The sequence below is a fragment of the Oncorhynchus clarkii genome, chromosome 18 (assembly GCF_045791955.1).
Source record: "Oncorhynchus clarkii lewisi isolate Uvic-CL-2024 chromosome 18, UVic_Ocla_1.0, whole genome shotgun sequence".
Classification (NCBI taxonomy): domain Eukaryota; kingdom Metazoa; phylum Chordata; class Actinopteri; order Salmoniformes; family Salmonidae; genus Oncorhynchus; species Oncorhynchus clarkii.
This window is the reverse complement of record NC_092164.1, coordinates 70643040-70662973: the sequence shown is the minus strand read 5'-3', so window position 1 is coordinate 70662973 and position 19934 is coordinate 70643040. Positions and strand designations below refer to the sequence as shown.

The 19934-nt window shown below is 43.0% G+C and overlaps 1 protein-coding gene across 1 annotated transcript in view; it reads right to left on the bottom strand.

Annotated features, from left to right (window-relative positions):
• The window catches only part of LOC139372803 (angiopoietin-2-like), an 84510-nt gene that overhangs the window by 43295 nt on the left and 21281 nt on the right, over nucleotides 1-19934 (bottom strand). The window contains exons 4-5 of the mRNA XM_071112608.1: nucleotides 9014-9246; nucleotides 7652-7776 (exon numbers count right to left, since the gene is read on the bottom strand). Coding sequence (XP_070968709.1) covers nucleotides 7652-7776; nucleotides 9014-9246 — 358 coding nt within the window. The remainder of the gene's footprint in view (nucleotides 1-7651; nucleotides 7777-9013; nucleotides 9247-19934) is intronic.

The window sequence follows — 19934 nt, the reverse complement described above, 5'->3', positions numbered from 1 at the left end:
CATCACGGTAACACAGTAACATCACAGTAACATCACGGTAACATCACAGTAACACAGTAACATCACAGTAACATCACAGTAACACAGTAATATCACAGTAACATCACAGTAACACAGTAACATCACGGTAACATCACAGTAACACAGTAACATAACGGGAACATCACAGTAACACAGTAACATCACAGTAACAGCACAGTAACACAGTAATATCACGGTAACACAGTAACATCACGGTAACATCACGGTAACATCACAGTAACACAGTAACATCACAGTAACATCACAATAACATCACGGTAACACAGTAACATCACAGTAACACAGTAACATCACGGTAACACAGTAACACAGTAACATCACAGTAACATCACAGTAACACAGTAACATCACAGTAACATCACAGTAACATCACGGGAACATCACTGTAACACAGTAACATCACAGTAACATCACAGTAACATCATTTTAACATCACTGTAACATCACAGTAACATCACAGTAACATCACGGTAACATCAAGGTAATTTCACATCTACATCTCTGAAGTCCAGCACCCAACTTATCTCAAATGACCACAGCAACAACTTTCTGTATATTTGGGTTGCTAGGATACAAAACAACATTCCACCTAAATCCCAGACCCCTACAGTGGAGATATCCACACCACCTGTGGCAGAGGTGAATATCTTCCCTTTACATGTATGTTCTCTCTATGAGACATGTTGCTTAGTGTTTCCAGTTCTTTCCCAGAGGAGGACTCCATTCCTCATGGTCAAATAGGTCGGAGTCTTTTACGAAAACTTGGAAAAGGAAAATAAGAAAATACTATGGCTATTATCTGTCACGACCAGGGCTTAGTCCCCAATGCACCTTCTACACTATACAGTGCATTACTTTTAATGAGCCCTATCGGCCCTGTTCAACAGAAGTACACTATTTCACTACTTAAGGGGATAGCGTGTCATTTTTGGACGAATTGTACGATATTCAGCCAAGACTGTGGTCCTTTTAAGCAATATTCTGGATTCAGACCATGGGACCTGAAATATATTTTTAAAATAGGGTTTTTAAATAGATTTTTAAAATAGAGTTTTTAAATAGATTTTTTTGGTGGGGGAAGAAATCCAATTCCCTAAAGAGGGCATTGGATTGTGCTGAACAGTTCTGTTCTGGATATTCCATAGTGGCAGAGACATTCAGGGCCATATATATTGTGTTATAATACAGCCTCGAGCTCATCACATTTCAAATAAATAACCTTTTCACAATGATTTTATGCTGGTTAGCATATGCAATTGATGTTGAATTTTTGGGGGGTTTGTGTTTTTTTTTCCTCAAAGAAAAGAAAAGTCAATTTAATTAAACGTAATAAATCATAGAAATAAATATAATTTTACAGGATTACATTTATTTATTTATTTTTATTTCACCTTTATTTAACCAGGTAGGCAAGTTGAGAACAAGTTCTCATTTACAATTGCGACCTGGCCAAGATAAAGCAAAGCAGTTCGACAGATACAATGACACAGAGTTACACATGGAGTAAAACAAACATGCAGTCAATAATACAGTATAAACAAATCTATATATGATGTGAGCAAATGAGGTGAGAAGGGAGGTAAAGGCAAAAAAAGGCCATGGTGGCAAAGTAAATACAATATAGCAAGTAAAACACTGGAATGGTAGATTTGCAATGGAAGAATGTGCAAAGTAGAAATAAAAATAATGGGGTGCAAAGGAGCAAAATAAATAAATAAATAAAATACAGTAGGGAAAGAGGTAGTTGTTTGGGCTAAATTATAGGTGGGCTATGTACAGGTGCAGTAATCTGTGAGCTGTTCTGACAGTTGGTGCTTAAAGCTAGTGAGGGAGATAAGTGTTTCCAGTTTCAGAGATTTTTGTAGTTCGTTCCAGTCATTGGCAGCAGAGAACTGGAAGGAGAGGCGGCCAAAGAAATAATTGGTTTTGGGGGTGACCTGCTGGAGCGTGTGCTACAGGTGGGAGATGCTATGGTGACCAGCGAGCTGAGATAAGGGGGGACTTTACCTAGCAGGGTCTTGTAGATGACATGGAGCCAGTGGGTTTGGCGACGAGTATGAAGCGAGGGCCAGCCAACGAGAGCGTACAGGTCGCAATGGTGGGTAGTATATGGGGCTTTGGTGACAAAACGGATTGCACTGTGAGTCTGCCGATGAGGATGTGGTGATTGACAGAGTCGAAAGCCTTGGCCAGATCAATGAATACGGCTGCACAGTAATGTTTCTTATCGATGGCGGTTAAGATATCGTTTAGGACCTTGAGCGTGGCTGAGGTGCACCCATGACCAGCTCTGAAACCAGATTGCATAGCAGAGAAGGTATGGCGAGATTCGAAATGGTCAGTAATCTGTTTGTTGACTTGGCTTTCGAAGACCTTAGAAAGGCATGGTAGGATAGATATAGGTCTGTAGCAGTTTGGGTCCAGGGTGTCTCCCCCTTTGAAGAGGGGGATGACCGCAGCAGCTTTCCAATCTTTGGGAATCTTAGACGACACGAAAGAGAGGTTGAACAGGCTAGTAATAGGGGTGGCAACAATTTCGGGAGATAATTTTAGAAAGAAAGGGTCCAGATTGTCTAGCCCGGCTGATTTGTAGGGGTCCAGATTTTGCAGCTCTTTCAGAACATCAGCTGAACGGATTTGGGAGAAGGAGAAATGGGGAAGGCTTGGGCGAGTTGCTGTGAGGGGTGCAGTGCTGTTGACCGGGGTAGGAGTAGCCAGGTGGAAAGCATGGCCAGCCGTAGAAAAATGCTTATTGAAATTCTCAATTATGGTGGATTTATCAGTGGTGACAGTGTTTCCTATCTTCAGTGCAGTGGGCAGCTGGGAGGAGGTGTTCTTATTCTCCATGGACTTCACAGTGTCCCAGAACTTTTTTGAGTTAGTGTTGCAGGAAGCAAATTACATCAGCATCCTTATCAAATATCATATTTTATATTCTAACTTTATAAGTGTGTTAGAATGTCAGTTCTGAAGGGTGGCGCAGTGGTTAAGGGCGCTGTACTGCAGCGCCAGCTGTGCCATCAGAGTCCCTGGGTTCGCGCCCAGGCTCTGTCGTAACCGGCCGCGACCGGGAGGTCCGTGGGGCGACGCACAATTGGCCTAGCGTCGCCCGGGTTAGGGAGGGCTTGGTCGGTAGGGGTGTCCTTGTCTCATCGCGCACCAGCGACTCCTGTGGCGGGCTGGGCGCTAACCAAGGTGGCCAGGTGCACAGCGTTTCCTCCGGCGCATTGGTGCGGCTGGCTTCCGGGTTGGATGTGCGCTGTGTTAAGAAGCAGTGCGGCTTTGTTGGGTTGTGTATGTCAGGACGCATGACTTTCAACCTTCGTCTCTCCCGAGCCCGTATGGGAGTTGTAGCGATGAGACAAGATAGTAGCTACTACAACAATTGGATACCACGAAATTGGGGAGAAAAAGGGGTAAAATTCACAACAAAAAAAAAGAATAATATACTGTGTGTATTTCCCCTAAAGCAGGTTCAAACCAACGATGATATCTGTTGAACAAGGTATGGTCCAAAATAACCAATATAGCTGGTAACCATGGCAGCGTCAACATGTGTCAAGGCGTTTATTATACCCTGGCCAAGTTTATGAGAGGCTTTTTAGAAAGCACTCATGATTAAAACTTGTTTGCCAAACGTCCATGCCATTTGCACGTTTGTGCTTTACTGAAACGAGAAACACCAGAAAAACACACGCTCTAAATATCACTTTGTCACAGTGGGGTTTGTTTTCATGAGTCAGTCGTTACACACAAACACACACATTTAAACACACTCTACATTAAAAACAGGTCAATTGAAACCTGCTCCAGTTTACTGCAGCAGCCACTCGGCTTGCTGCCTAGCATGGGGCTAGATGTAGAGTGTGTGTGTGTGTGTGTGTGTGTGTGTGTGTTTGCCATGAAGCTAAATGGTTGGATGGCAGACAGATTGAAAGCACCGGGGTAACGCAGCTGGAGTCTGTTGTTTTCCAAATAGTACCCTGTACCCTATGGTCCCTGGTCAGTACAGAGCGAGAGAGAGAGCGAGAGAGAGAGCAAGAGAGAGAGAGAGAGAGTTTGTGAAAAAGCTATGAATAACAAAACACCAATTTCAACAGTATTTTCTCTCATCAGTATTTTTTCTCAACAGAGGTCCAGGCCTCTCTAAATCTGTGCCAGTGATGTGTCTTGTCTTCAGACTGTGAGAGCAGAGAGTGGCTGGACCGGGCCTCTTGTTTGTTATAGCGTTCTCAGACATTTCCACTTGGCCATTCTCCCCCTCTCTAATGTATTACATTAAAACCCTCTGTCCTTCCAGGCCTTAATGTGGCATTTTCAAAAACAATACAATTTCATAAAAAATATATATTTTATTCACAGGGTGTGAGAGGATGTTTTATACACTTGAGGATTTCACCCATGATCACAGATGCACAATATGTGACCAATACAATGGGATTTGATACGAAGAAAAGTCAATTATTGCACATGAAAGCGGAACCACTGCATAAGGTAATTCAATGTAACCCCTTACCTTCACTGTGTGGGTAGAGTTGGGGGTCGTAACCCATTACCTTCACTGTGTGGGTAGAGTTAGGGGTCGTAACCCCTTACCTTCACTGTGTTGGTAGAGTTAGGGGGTCGTAACCCCTTACCTTCACTGTGTGGGTCGAGTTAGGGGTCGTAACCCCTTACCTTCACTGTGTGGGTAGAGTTAGGGGTCGTAACCCCTTACCTTCACTGTGTGGGTAGAGTTAGGGGGTCGTAACCCCTTACCTTCACTGTGTGGGTAGAGTTAGGGGTCGTAACCCCTTACCTTCATTGTGTTGGTAGAGTTGGGGGTCGTAACCCCTTACCTTCACTGTGTGGGTAGAGTTGGGGGGGTCGTAACCCCATACCTTCACTGTGTGGGTAGAGTTGGGGGTCGTAACCCTTACCTTCACTGTGTGGGTAGAGTTGGGGGGGTCGTAACCCCTTACCTTCACTGTGTGGGTAGAGTTGGGGGTCGTAACCCCTTACCTTCACTGTGTGGGTAGAGTTAGGGGTCGTAACCCCTTACCTTCACTGTGTGTGTAGAGTTAGGGGTCGTAACCCCTTACCTTCATTGTGTTGGTAGAGTTGGGGGTCGTAACCCCTTACCTTCACTGTGTGGGTAGAGTTGGGGGTCGTAACCCCTTACCTTCACTGTGTGGGTAGAGTTAGGGGTCGTAACCCCTTACCTTCACTGTGTGGGTAGAGTTAGGGGGTCGTAACCCCTTACCTTCACTGTGTGGGTAGAGTTAGGGGTCGTAACCCCTTACCTTCATTGTGTTGGTAGAGTTGGGGGTCGTAACCCCTTACCTTCACTGTGTGGGTAGAGTTGGGGGGGTCGTAACCCCATACCTTCACTGTGTGGGTAGAGTTGGGGGTCGTAACCCTTACCTTCACTGTGTGGGTAGAGTTGGGGGGGTCGTAACCCCTTACCTTCACTGTGTGGGTAGAATTAGGGGTCGTAACCCCTTACCTTCACTGTGTGGGTAGAGTTAGGGGGGTCGTAACCCCTTACCTTCACTGTGTTGGTAGAATTAGGGGTCGTAACCCTTACCTTCACTGTGTGGGTAGAGTTGGGGGGGTCGTAACCCCTTACCTTCACTGTGTGGGTAGAGTTGGGGGTCGTAACCCCTTACCTTCACTGTGTGGGTAGAGTTAGGGGTCGTAACCCCTTACCTTCACTGTGTGTGTAGAGTTAGGGGTCGTAACCCCTTACCTTCATTGTGTTGGTAGAGTTGGGGGTCGTAACCCCTTACCTTCACTGTGTGGGTAGAGTTAGGGGTCGTAACCCCTTACCATCACTGTGTGGGTAGAATTAGGGGTCGTAACCCCTTACCTTCACTGTGTGGGTAGAGTTAGGGGGGTCGTAACCCCTTACCTTCACTGTGTTGGTAGAATTAGGGGTCGTAACCCCTTACCTTCACTGTGTGGGTAGAGTTAGGGGTCGTAACCCCTTACCTTCACTGTGTGGGTAGAGTTAGGGGTCGTAACCCCTTACCTTCACTGTGTGGGTAGAGTTAGGGGTCGTAACCCCTTACCTTCACTGTGTGGGTAGAGTTAGGGGGCGTAACCTCTTACCTTCACTGTGTGGGTAGAGTTAGGGGTCGTAACCCCTTACCTTCACTGTGTGGGTAGAATTGGGGGGTCGTAACCCCCTACCTTCACTGTGTGGGTAGAGTTGGGGGTCGTAACCCCTTACCTTCACTGTGTTGGTAGAGTTAGGGGTCGTAACCCCTTACCTTCATTGTGTTGGTAGAGTTAGGGGCCGTAACCCCTTACCTTCACTGTGTGGGTAGAGTTAGGGGCCGTAACCCCTTACCTTCACTGTGTGGGTAGAGTTAGGGGTCGTAACCCCTTACCTTCACTGTGTGGGTAGAGTTAGGGGTCGTAACCCCTTACCTTCACTGTGTGGGTAGAGTTAGGGGGCGTAACCTCTTACCTTCACTGTGTTGGTAGAGTTAGGGGTCGTAACCCCTTACCTTCACTGTGTGGGTAGAATTGGGGGGTCGTAACCCCTTACCTTCACTGTGTGGGTAGAGTTGGGGGTCGTAACCCCTTACCTTCACTGTGTTGGTAGAGTTAGGGGTCGTAACCCCTTACCTTCATTGTGTTGGTAGAGTTAGGGGTCGTAACCCCTTACCTTCATTGTGTTGGTAGAGTTAGGGGTCATAACCCCTTACCTTCATTGTGCTGGTAGAGTTAGGGGTCGTAACCCCTTACCTTCACTGTGTGGGTAGAGTTAGGGGCCGTAACCCCTTACCTTCACTGTGTGGTTAGAGTTGGGGGTCGTAACCCCTTACCTTCACTGTGTGGGTAGAGTTGGGGGGGTCGTAACCCCTTACCTTCACTGTGTGGGTAGAATTGGGGGGGTCGTAAACCCTTACCTTCAGTGTGTGGGTAGAGTTGGGGGGGTCGTAACCCCTTACCTTTAGTGTGTGGGTAGAGTTGGGGGGGTCGTAACCCCTTACCTTCAGTGTGTGGGTAGAGTTGGGGGGGTCGTAACCCCTTACCTTCACTGTGTTGGTAGAGTTGGGGGAGTCGTAACCACTTACCTTCACTGTGTTGGTAGAGTTGGGGGGGTCGTAACCCCTTACCTTCAGCGTGTGGGTAGAGTTGGGGGGGTCGTAACCCCTTACCTTAACTGTTTAGGTAGAGTTGGGGGGGTCGTAACCCCTTACCTTCACTGTGTTGGTAGAGGTGGGGGGGGTCGTAACCCCTTACCTTCACTGTGTGGGTAGAGTTGGGGGGGGTCGTAACCACTTACCTTCACTGTGTTGGTAGAGTTGGGGGAGTCGTAACCACTTACCTTCACTGTGTTGGTAGAGTTGGGGGGGTCGTAACCCCTTACCTTAACTGTGTGGGTAGAGTTGGGGGGGTCGTAACCCCTTACCTTAACTGTTTGGGTAGAGTTGGGGGGGGTCGTAACCCCTTACCTTCACTGTGTTGGTAGAGTTGGTGGGGTCGTAACCCCTTACCTTCACTGTGTGGGTAGAGTTGGGGGTCGTAACCCCTTACCTTCACTGTGTGGGTAGAGTTGGGGGGGTTGTAACCCCTTACCTTAACTGTGTGGGTAGAGTTTTGGGTCGTAACCCCTTACCTTAACTGTGCGGGTAGAGTTAGGGGGTCGTATGCTGTGGACACCATTCTCTGTGAGCCCAGATCTGAAGATTTCAGCACAGTTTCTGTAGATCACTGGCTCCTCTTTGGGTGTAGTGGGTATATCTGGGTAGAGAGGGATAGCATTCAGGATAATGCCTATGTACTGGGTATATCTGGGTAGAGAAGGATAGCATTCAGGATAATGCCTATGTACTGGGTATACAGTATCTGGGTAGAGAGGGATAGCATTCAGGATCATGCCTATGTACTGGGTATCTCTGGGTAGAGAGGGATAGCATTCAGGATAATGCCTGTGTACTGGGTATACAGTATCTGGGTAGAGAGGGATAGCATTCAGGATAATGACTATGTACTGGGTATATCTGGGTAGAGAGGGATAGCATTCAGGATAATGACTATGTACTGGGTATATCTGGGTAGAGAGGGATAGCATTCAGGATAATGACTATGTACTGGGTATATCTGGGTAGAGGCGGATAGCATTCAGGATAATGACTATGTACTGGGTATATCTGGGTAGAGAGGGATAGCATTCAGGATAATGACTATGTACTGGGTATATCTGGGTAGAGAGGGATAGCATTCAGGATAATGACTATGTACTGGGTATATCTGGGTAGAGAGGGATAGCATTCAGGATAATGACTATGTACTGGGTATATCTGGGTAGAGAGGGATAGCATTCAGGATAATGACTATGTACTGGGTATATCTGGGTAGAGAGGGATAGCATTCAGGATAATGACTATGTACTGGGTATATCTGGGTAGAGAGGGATAGCATTCACAATAATGACTATGTACTGGGTATATCTGGGTAGAGAGGGATAGCATTCAGGATAATGACTATGTACTGGGTATATCTGGGTAGAGAGGGATAGCATTCAGGATAATGACTATGTACTGGGTATATATGGGTAGAGAGGGATAGCATTCAGGATAATGACTATGTACTGGGTATATCTGGGTAGAGAGGGATAGCATTCAGGATAATGACTATGTACTGGGTATATCTGGGTAGAGAGGGATAGCATTCAGGATAATGACTATGTACTGGGTATATCTGGGTAGAGGGGGATAGCATTCAGGATAATGACTATGTACTGGGTATATATGGGTAGAGAGGGATAGCATTCAGGATAATGACTATGTACTGGGTATATCTGGGTAGAGAGGGATAGCATTCAGGATAATGACTATGTACTGGGTATATCTGGGTAGAGAGGGATAGCATTCAGGATAATGACTATTGGTTTTCCTGGACTAAAAACCAGTGGAAAAGCAAAACAAAAATGCTTTCATTCCAATTAACAAACACATTCACAGTAGATCTTTCTCACCGTTGCAGTGGGTGACCATGGCTAGCAGCTGCTGCACTGTGTCAGTCAGTATAGCCTGCTGTTTCTGCAGTACTGTGCTGTTGTGTGTGGAGGTCCCCAGCTCTCCATTTAGCTGGGTGACCAGGCGCCTCTGTCTCTCCAGCATGTCCTGCAACTGCTGTTTCTCCCTCTGAAGATCCTGGAGCTCCTTAACGTGCCTGGCCTCTAAAGCTGAGAACCTTTGCTCTAGCGAACTAAAAGAGAGATACATAAGAGAGAGAGAGATGGAGGGGGAGAGAAGAGAGAGAGTGAGTTATATAACCCATTGCCCTTCATGGTCTGCCTCTTCAACTAAGAATTAACAAAAAACTGAGCAAACTAGAATGCTCTTTGGCCCTAAAAAGAGAGTACACAGTGGCAGAATACGTGACCACTGTGACTGACCCAAACTTAAGGAAAGCTTTGACTATGTACAGACTCAGTGAGCATAGCCTTGCTATTGAGAAAGGCTGCCGTAGGCAGACCTGGCTCTCAAGAGAAGACAGGCTATATGAACACTGCCCACACAATTAGGTGGAAACTGAGCAGCAGAGAGAGTTTGGGCACCCAGAACACATAAAACACTCAAACAAACAAAAACATGATTAAACATCAAATAAAAACACAACGCCAAATCCTCTTCCACAGTAACTAATCACAACAACCTCTGAATGACCCATAAACTCATAAACAGATCAATCGGTCAAAGACCAGTTTCAAAGTAGCAAAATAATAAAACAGAAATTACAATTCCCTAAAAGGCGTTTTTATGTCCATTGGAGTGTCACCTATGCCCTTATATTAGATATATTCAAGAATAAAGCCAATAAATCATTTTTATTGTGATTCATATGAATGTACCCTAATAAAATGTATTTCAGTATAACAAAGTTTTTTTTATAAATACAATTTAATACCCATTTTTCATAATCACAAGGTTATATATTCATGCTTAGACTGGCAGAAATATAATTTCCCAGAAAAAAATGACATTTTTATTTTGAATACCACATATGTGATGCTTTATATGAAGGTTTTAGACAAAAACTTCCTGCCTTCCTGCCAAAAAACCGCACAAATTTATTAAAATATCTTTCACTTCATTCTTTGATATTTGTTTTTGTCTCTTTGTGCAGGCTCGCTGAACTTAGATTGTTTCCATAGGAGAGAGAGAGAGAGAGAGATACATGACCCATACACCACACACATGAAGAACATAGGTTTTATTATGCAACATAGTGTACATAGTTCACATGAGGTACAATTTAAATCACCTAGGATGTTGAGCAACAAGTTGTTCAAGGGGGGCTGCTCAAAAGAGTTTCCTTCAGTGGATACTGGAGTTAAGGTCATCGTCATTTGTTAGATTTTTTCACGGCACCTCCTCTGATTGAATCTACATTTGATTCTGATCGCTGAAAAACCAAAACGTAATAGTTGTGACACTGGCACAGAATAGGATTCGCATTTCCATTCAATGCTAATAGTAGTCTATTAATAGTAGGCTAAACAATGATAACAATTTATAACAATTTATCAAAGTTTAAATGTTAAATCAACTCCTTCTCCCCTTTCTCTCTCAAACATGTTTTGTTACTTTTTTATTGCTAATGCTAATAACAATCACTATACTACAATTTGAGCCGGCGACTGGTCTGTGCTGTGCAGCCCTCTCCTTATTAGACAACGGCATCAGAATAACGATAACGAGCCTTGAAATACCTTAAAATGCCATAAAATAGATAAAAATTATAATATACAGCATTCATACAACAAGTAAATATGAATTACATAATTAAATGTTGTAAACTAGTGAAAACATGGGATAACAAAGCTACATTCAGCATAACGGGTGACATTGTGGTATAACATGAAACTTTTGTTGTGCTGAAGGACAAAAGTGTGATACTGAAGGACGTATTTCATAAATAAACATATTCAACAGAGCAGTTCCTTGGCCACTATAAAGTAATGACCTTGACCTATAAAGATTATCCTTACTTTTGATATTTAATATAGGTTTTTATAAAATAATAACATTAAAGTTATGTTTTCTATGTTGTACTGAAGGATATGTGTTTTTGTTTCAAAGGTTACTAGAGAGTGAAATCCTCAAATATTTCAGAGAGATTTACTCACCTCATCACATTGATCTTCAATGGGTCATCATTGAAAAAGCTTTAAAATGGATTTTTACCTTTGTTATAGTGAATGACATGGATGAAGCGCAAAAAGTCCAGACAAAAGTTGTTCAAGTTTTGAAATATTTTTAACATTAAGACTATACCATCTAAAGGTAAGGAGTAACATTAAGACTATACCATCTAAAGGTAAGGAGTAACATTAAGACTATACCATCTAAAGGCAAGGAGTAACATTAAGACTATACCATCTAAAGGTAAGGAGTAACATTAACACTCAGAACACACTCTACCATCTAAAGGTAAGGAGTAACATTAAACATTAAGACTATACCATCTAAAGGCAAGGAGTAACATTAAGACTATACCATCTAAAGGTAAGGAGTAACATTAAGACTATACCATCTAAAGGCAAGGAGTAACATTAAGACTATACCATCTAAAGGTAAGGAGTAACATTAAGACTATACCATCTAAAGGTAAGGAGTAACATTAAGACTATACCATCTAAAGGCAAGGAGTAACATTAAGACTATACCATCTAAAGGTAAGGAGTAACATTAACACTCAGAACACACTCTACCATCTAAAGGTAAGGAGTAACATTAAACATTAAGACTATACCATCTAAAGGCAAGGAGTAACATTAAGACTATACCATCTAAAGGTCAGGAGTAACATTAAGAGTATACCATCTAAAGGTAAGGAGTAACATTAAGACTATACCATCTAAAGGTAAGGAGTAACATTAAGACTATACCATCTAAAGGTAAGGAGTAACATTAAACATTAACACTATACCATCTAAATGTAAGGAGTAACATAAAGACTATACCATCTAAAGGTAAGGAGTAACATCAAACATTACCACTATACCATCTAAATGTAAGGAGTAACATTAAGAGTATACCATCTAAAGGTAAGGAGTAACATTAACACTCTACCATCTAAAGGTAAGGAGTAACATTAAGACTATACCATCTAAAGGCAAGGAGTAACATTAAGACTATACCATCTAAAGGTCAGGAGTAACATTAAGACTATACCATCTAAAGGTAAGGAGTAACATTAAGACTATACCATCTAAAGGTAAGGAGTAACATTAAGACTATACCATCTAAAGGTAAGGAGTAACATTAACACTATACCATCTAAAGGTAAGGAGTAACATTAAGACTATACCATCTAAAGGCAAGGAGTAACATTAAGACTATACCATCTAAAGGTAAGGAGTAACATTAAGACTATACCATCTAAAGGCAAGGAGTAACATTAAGACTATACCATCTAAAGGTAAGGAGTAACATTAACACTATACCATCTAAAGGTAAGGAGTAACATTAAGACTATACCATCTAAAGGTAAGGAGTAACATTAAACATTAACACTATACAATCTAAAGGTAAGGAGTAACATTAAGACTATACCATCTAAAGGTAAGGAGTAACATTAAGACTATACCATCTAAAGGCAAGGAGTAACATTAAGACTATACCATCTAAAGGTAAGGAGTAACATTAACACTATACCATCTAAAGGTAAGGAGTAACATTAAGACTATACCATCTAAAGGTAAGGAGTAACATTAAACATTAAGACTATACCATCTAAAGGTAAGGAGTAACATTAAAGGCACACCTGAAATTGGAGGGCGCGCAATTCAAATAAATAATCATACGAATTATGGATATTAAACATTTAGGTACATACAAGTGTCTTATTTCGGTTAAAAGCTCAAAGTCTTGTTCATCTAACTGCATCGTCTGATTTACAATAGGCTTTACAGTGAAAGTATGCCATGCGATTGTTTGAGGACGGTGCCCAACATCAAAATATTTTCCAATTTAGCACAGACTTCATAAAATCACAAATAGCAATTAAATATTCACTTACTTTTTGAACATCTTCTTCTGATTTGCAATCCAAAGGGTCCCAGCTACAACATGAATGGTTGTTTTGTCAGATAAAATCCTTCTTTATATCCCAAAAATCTGTTTAGTTGGCGCCATGAATTTGAGTAATCCACTCGTTCAACATGCAGTGAAACGAATCCAAAAAGCTACTGCTAAACTTTGTTAAAACAAGTCCAAATATGTTTATATTTAATCCTCAGGTACTCTACAATGTAAATAAACTAAAAGTATGTTCAATAGAAAAGCAAAATTAGCATACACTTCGTTGCGCACGCACAGACTGATTTCTGACTCCCACTACCAAAACTCAAAATTCATCATCGTTTGGGAAACAACAAGCCTGAAACCTTGAACAAAGACTGGTGACATCTAGTGGAAGACATAGGAATTGCAATCTGGGAGCTGGAATTGGATATTCGTTCCAATGGAAGAGCATGGGCTCGCAAAAAAAAGAAAATTTAATTGGATTTTCTCCTACCATATCAATTGTGTTATAGTCTCATACATTATTTTAACATTTCTACAAGCTTCAAAGTATTTTCTATCCAATGGTGTCACTTATATGCATATCCTGGCTTCTGGGACTGAGTTACAGACAGTTCACTTTGGCAGTTAAACTTTGGGCACGTCAGTCAGACAGGAAGTGGATAAAAAATAGCCTCAAGACGTTAATCCCCCTGCAGCCGGACAGTTTTATCATGACTTCTAGAAAGACATGCTGTCAGCTCAACTATATAAAGCTGTTGCTCATTCAGCCGATAGAAACTTTCAACCGGTTCTCTCCACTAAGCAACAAATCAGAGCCTTCTCAGGTCTCTCCTCCACCCGTTACCCGCTATATTAGACTTAAAAAGTATCATCCAGCGATCATACCATTGTTTACCAGGGGGCAGGGCTACCGGCGTTAAGGCTAATCTGAAGAGGGTGCTGGCTGAGGCTAAAACTGGCCAGTGTAGAGAGTATAGAGATATTGTTATCCACGTCGGCACCAACGATGTTATGATGAAACAGTCAGAGATCACCAAGCGCAACATAGCCTCAGCATGTCAGCTAGAAAGCGCGACAGCAAAGTCTCACAACTCAATCGCTGGTTGAGCACTCCCAAAAGATTGAATTTGTAGATAATTAGCCCTCTTTCTGGGAGTCACCCACAAACAGCACCAAGCCTGGCCTGCTGAGGAGTGACGGACTCCATCCTAGCTGGAGGAGTGCTCTCATCTTATCTATGAACATAGACATGGCTCTAACTCCTCTAGCTCCGCAATGAGAGAGCCTGCTGCCTGGCCTGCACCCTGTTATCCAGTCTGTCAGCTTAGTGGAGTCTGCCACTAGCACAGTCAGTGTCGTCAGCTGAGCTATCCCCATTGAGACTATGTCTGTGCCTTGATCTAGGATGAGCAAAACTAAACATGGCAGTGTTGGTGTTTGCCTTATCAATCTCACTGGAATAAAGACCTCCTCCATTTCTGTCATTATTGAAAGAGATTGTGATATCTCACATCTCAAAATAGGGCTACTTAATGTTAGATCTCTCACTTCCAAGGCAGTTATAGTCAATGAACTAATCACTGATCATAATCTTGATGTGATTGGCCTGACAAACCTGGCTTAAGCCTAATGAATTTACTGTGTTAAAGGAGGCCTCTCCTCCTGGCTACACTAGTGACCATATCCCCCGTGCATCCCGCAAAGGCGGAGGTGTTGCTAACATTTTTGAAAGCCAAATTTTAATTTACCAACAAACAAAAAAAATGACGTTTTCGTCTTTTGAGCTTCTAGTCATGAAATCTATGCAGCCTACTCAATCACCTTTTATAGCTACTGTTTACAGGCCTCCCGGGCCATATACAGCGTTCCTCACTGAGTTCCCTGAATTCCTATCGGACCTTGTAGTTATGGCAGATAATATTCACATTTTTGGTGACTTTAATATTCACATGGAAAAGTCCACAGACCCACTCCAAAAGGCTTTTGGAGCCATCATCGACTCAGTGGGTTTTGTCCAACATGTCTCCGGACCCGCTCACTGTCACAGTCATACTCTGGACCTAGTTTTGTCCCGTGGAATAAATGTTGTGGATCTAAATGTTTTTCCTCATAATCCTGAACTATCAGACCACCATTTTATTACGTTTTGAAATCGCAACAAATAATCTCCTCAGACCCCAACCATCAAAACCCATGCTAGAAATCTCAGACAAACCAAAGATTCCTAGATGCCCTTCCAGACTCCCTCCACCTACACAAGGACTTCGGAGTTCAACAATCGGTTAACCACCTAACTTAATTTAACCTTGCGTAATACCCTAGATGCAGTTGTAATCCTGAAAACAATAAACATTTGACACGAAAAAATGTGCTCCCTGGTGAACAGAAAATACCCCTGAAGCCCTGAAGCCCTGAAGCTTAAAGAAAATTGGAAATGGAAATGGCGCTCTACCAAACAGGAAGTCTTCCGACTATCTTGGATAGACAGTCCCGTACAATATCAAACAGCCATCACTGCTGCTCCATCATTCTATTTTTCAACCTAATTGAGAAAAAGAAAATCCCCAATGTATTTTTAATACAGTCGCAAAGCAGCATTCAACATCTAGGACACAGACAGGACACATTCAAAAAGAGAGCAAAGCTAACTAAAAATACTATACCATCTAGGACACATTCAACAAGAGAGGATAGCGTTTAGCTTTCACTTTCACGAGAAAACGCACAGAGAGAAATATATGTGTTGCAGATTACTCATGATTATCGAAAACTTCAGATTACTCCTTTGTAGAAGTCCATAACGTGAAATAAATTAAACATCCCAAGGTTAATGCTGTAGATATTGTTATGAGGGAGTGTGAGACTATTGAAACATGTAACTTCCAGAGTTTTATTGTTGTTGTTAATATAGTTCACAGAGTGCTAAAAGTGCTGCTGTTGCTAGCTAGCATGCCTTTCTGTGATGCAGACGGTTAGCTGAGCTGCCGACTGGTGCTGGTGTTGCATTATGGGCCACTAAGGTCCGAATGGGATAGAGGCGATTTCAGTGTTTTTGTACATGAGTTGTTGTATTTTGGTACTGTCAACACTGAAAGCACCTAGCAATGTATTGGGAGATGTGAGACAGGATATGTGTTTTACCTTTCTTCATGCTCCTGTGTAGAACAACTTGTCAGATGGTGCATTGGAGACTGATGTGTTCCTGTCCTGTCTTTGTCACCTTAACGATTAGGTCGTTAAGGTGACAAATTGCACCTGGGTTTGGGATCAACTAGGAGATAAAAGGTCCTGGTCTCTCTCTCACACACACCCTGAAAGCCTGTGTTTCAGACATAAGGAAGTGGATGGTGGAAAATATTTGACAAAACTTAGACAAAAGAGATGCTGTGAAGGAATATTTCAAGGAGAGCTTTTTTCCGTAATCTTAACATTGCAAAAAAAACAAATGTTTTGTCAAAAAAATGATGCAGAGAAATGTATCCTTTAGTCAATTATAGATTAGACTCCTGCGGTGCTCTACCTTCTGGCACCTTCCGGATAAAACACTAAAACACTAAATAAACTTCAGTTTTTAAACACGGCTGCTAGAATCCTGACTAGAACCACTTTATCATATTACTTAAGTGCTAGCCTCCTGTGCTAGCCTCCCTACACTGGCTTCATGTCAAGGCTAGGGCTGATTTCAAGGTTTTACTGCTAACCTACAAAGCATTACATGGGCGTGCTCCTACTTAGCTGTACGATTTGGTCCTGCAGATCATGCCTAAACATACGCTACGGTCACAAGACGCAGGCCTCCTAATTGTCCCAATAATGTCTAAGCAAACAGCTGGAGGCAGGGCTTTCTCCTATAGAGCTCAATTTTTATGGAATGGTCTGCCTATCCATGTGAGAGACGCAGACTCGGTCTCAACCTTTAAGTCTTTACTGAAGACTCATCTCTTCTGTAGGTTCTATGATTGAGTGTAGTCTGGCCCAGAGGTGTTAAGGTGAACGGCAAGGCACTGGAGGAACAAACCACACTTACTTTCTCTGCCTGGCCGGTTCCCCTCTCTCCACTGGGATTATCTACCTCTGCTCCTATTACGGGGACTGAGTCACTGGCTTACTGGTGCTCTTCCATGCCGTCCCTACTAGGGGTACGTCACTTGAACCGGTTGAGTCGCAGATGTGATCTGCCTGTCCAGTTTTGTGCCACCTCTGGCTCATGCAGTGGGGGAGATCTTCATGGGCTATACTCAGCCTTGTCGTAGTTTGGGTTTGGGTAGTAGTTTGGTGGTCTGTTGATATCCATCTAGTGGTGTGGGGGCTGTGCTTTGAAAACGTGGGTGTGGTTATATCCTGCCTGGTTGGCCTTGTCCGGAGGTATCATTGGACAGGGCCATAGTGTCCCCCGACCCCTGTCTCAGTGTCAAGTATCTGCTGCAATAGTCTGTGCCAGGGGGCTTAGTCTGTTATATCTGGTATAATTCTCCTGTCTTATCTGGTGTCCTCTTTGAATTTAAGTATGATCCCTCTAATTCCCTCTCTCCCTTCCCTCCTAGAGGACCTGAGCCCTAGGATGCCTCAGGACTACCTGGCCTGATGACTCCTGGCTGTCCCCAGTCCACCTGGTCGTGCTGCTGCTCCAGTTTCAACTGTTCTGCCAGCGGCTAGGAAACCCTGACCAGGACGTGCTGTTGTTGACTCTCTCTCTCTGCCGCACCTGCTGTCTCGACCTCTGAATGCCCGGATATGAAAAGACAACTGACATTTACTCCTGAGGTACTGACTTGTTGCACCCTCTATAACAACTGTGATTGTTATTCGATCCTTCTATAAACGTTTGAACATCTTGTAGAACAATCTGGCCTTAAATTGTCATGTACACTTATCTCCACCCGGCACAGCCAGAAGAGGCCAGAAAGCAACCAGTGACCAAAATATCCAAACCCTCTTAGATAACTTCCTGGACACCACATTCACTCACAGTGAAGAAGGCATCAATCTAGCAGTACAAAACATCAAATATATATTCAGGCAAACGGCAAAAGAAGCACAAATGAAATAACAAAAAAGACCGCAGAAGAGGTTTGATGCAGATTGTAAAATTAAGGAAAAAAACAAAAGCACAGAGACCCAAATAATGGTTAATTGCACCTTCTTCCTTCTGTGAGACTTTAAAATTCTAGAAACTTACACTCAGAACCAAAAAAGCACAGTACAACAGCAGGCAGCTGATACTGAGTCCATAAACACAAACAACTTCTGGTAAAACTGGAAAAAGCCAAATAAAAATTGAAACGAGGAATTAGCGATACTGTCACGCCCTGACATTAGAGTAATGGCTGTTGGAAGGAGTGGAGGACCAAGGTGCAGAGTGGTACGTGTTCATCTTTATTTATTGAACTGAACACTGAATAACGAAAACCGAAACAGTTCTGTCTGGTGCAAAAAGACACAAAACAGAAAACTACACACACCACACAGGTGGGAAAAGGCTACCTAAGTATGGTTCTCAATCAGAGACAACGATAGACAGCTGCCTCTGATTGAGAACACCCGGCCAAACACACAGAAATAGAAAACATAGAACACAAAAACATAGAAAGCCCACCCCAACTCATGCCCCGACCAAACCAAAACAGACATAAAAAGGATCTCTAAGGGCGTGACAATTTGATTCTCCCTGGCATACAGCACTGTTCTACAAAGCTATTGAAAGTAGTGTAAGGGGTAAAACATATGACATAATTAAATCAATTTATAGTGGCAATACGTGCAGCATTAAAATTGGCAAGAAAATTACATAATTCTTTAACCAGGGCGGGGCCTTCGCCAGGGTTGCAATCTGAGCCCTGCACTCTTCAATATTTACATGAACACCGTATTTGGCCAATTGGTTGGTATCCACAATTCAGAGGTTAAATGCCTGCTCTTTGCAGATGACCTATGCCTGCTGTCACCTATAGCTCATGGCCTACAGACTGACAAAAAAACTGAGTTGCATCTGACTCAGCTCTGCTCCTCACCAGCTCTCAGCCACACAGACTGACACAAGTTGCATCTGACTCAGCTCCTCACCAGCTCTCAGCCACACAGACTGACACAAGTTGCATCTGACTCAGCTCTGCACCTGCTCTCAGCCACACAGACTGACACAAGTTGCATCTGACTCAGCTCTGCACCTGCTCTCAGCCACACAGACTGACACAAGTTGCATCTGACTCAGCTCTGCACCTGCTCTCAGCCACACAGACTGACACAAGTTGCATCTGACTCAGCTCTGCTCCTCACCAGCTCTCAAATACCTTTCCCAAGTCCCAAATGATACCCTATTCCCTATGTAGCCAATTGGGCCCTGGTCAAACGTAGTGTACTATACAGGGAATAGGGTGCCTAGGCCCTAGTCTAAAGTAGTGCACTATATAGGGAATAGGGTGCGTTTTGGGACGTACAGTGCCTTGCGAAAGTATTCGGCCCCCTTGAACTTTGCGACCTTTTGCCACATTTCAGGCTTCAAACATAAAGATATAAAACTGTATTTTTTTGTGAAGAATCAACAACAAGTGGGACACAATCATGAAGTGGAACGACATTTATTGGATATTTCAAACTTTTTTAACAAATCAAAAACTGAAAGATTGGGCGTGCAAAATTATTCAGCCCCTTTACTTTCAGTGCAGCAAACTCTCTCCAGAAGTTCAGTGAGGATCTCTGAATGACCTAAATGACTAATGATGATAAATACAATCCACCTGTGTGTAATCAAGTCTCCGTATAAATGCACCTGCACTGTGATAGTCTCAGAGGTCCGTTAAAAGCGCAGAGAGCATCATGAAGAACAAGGAACACACCAGGCAGGTCCGAGATACTGTTGTG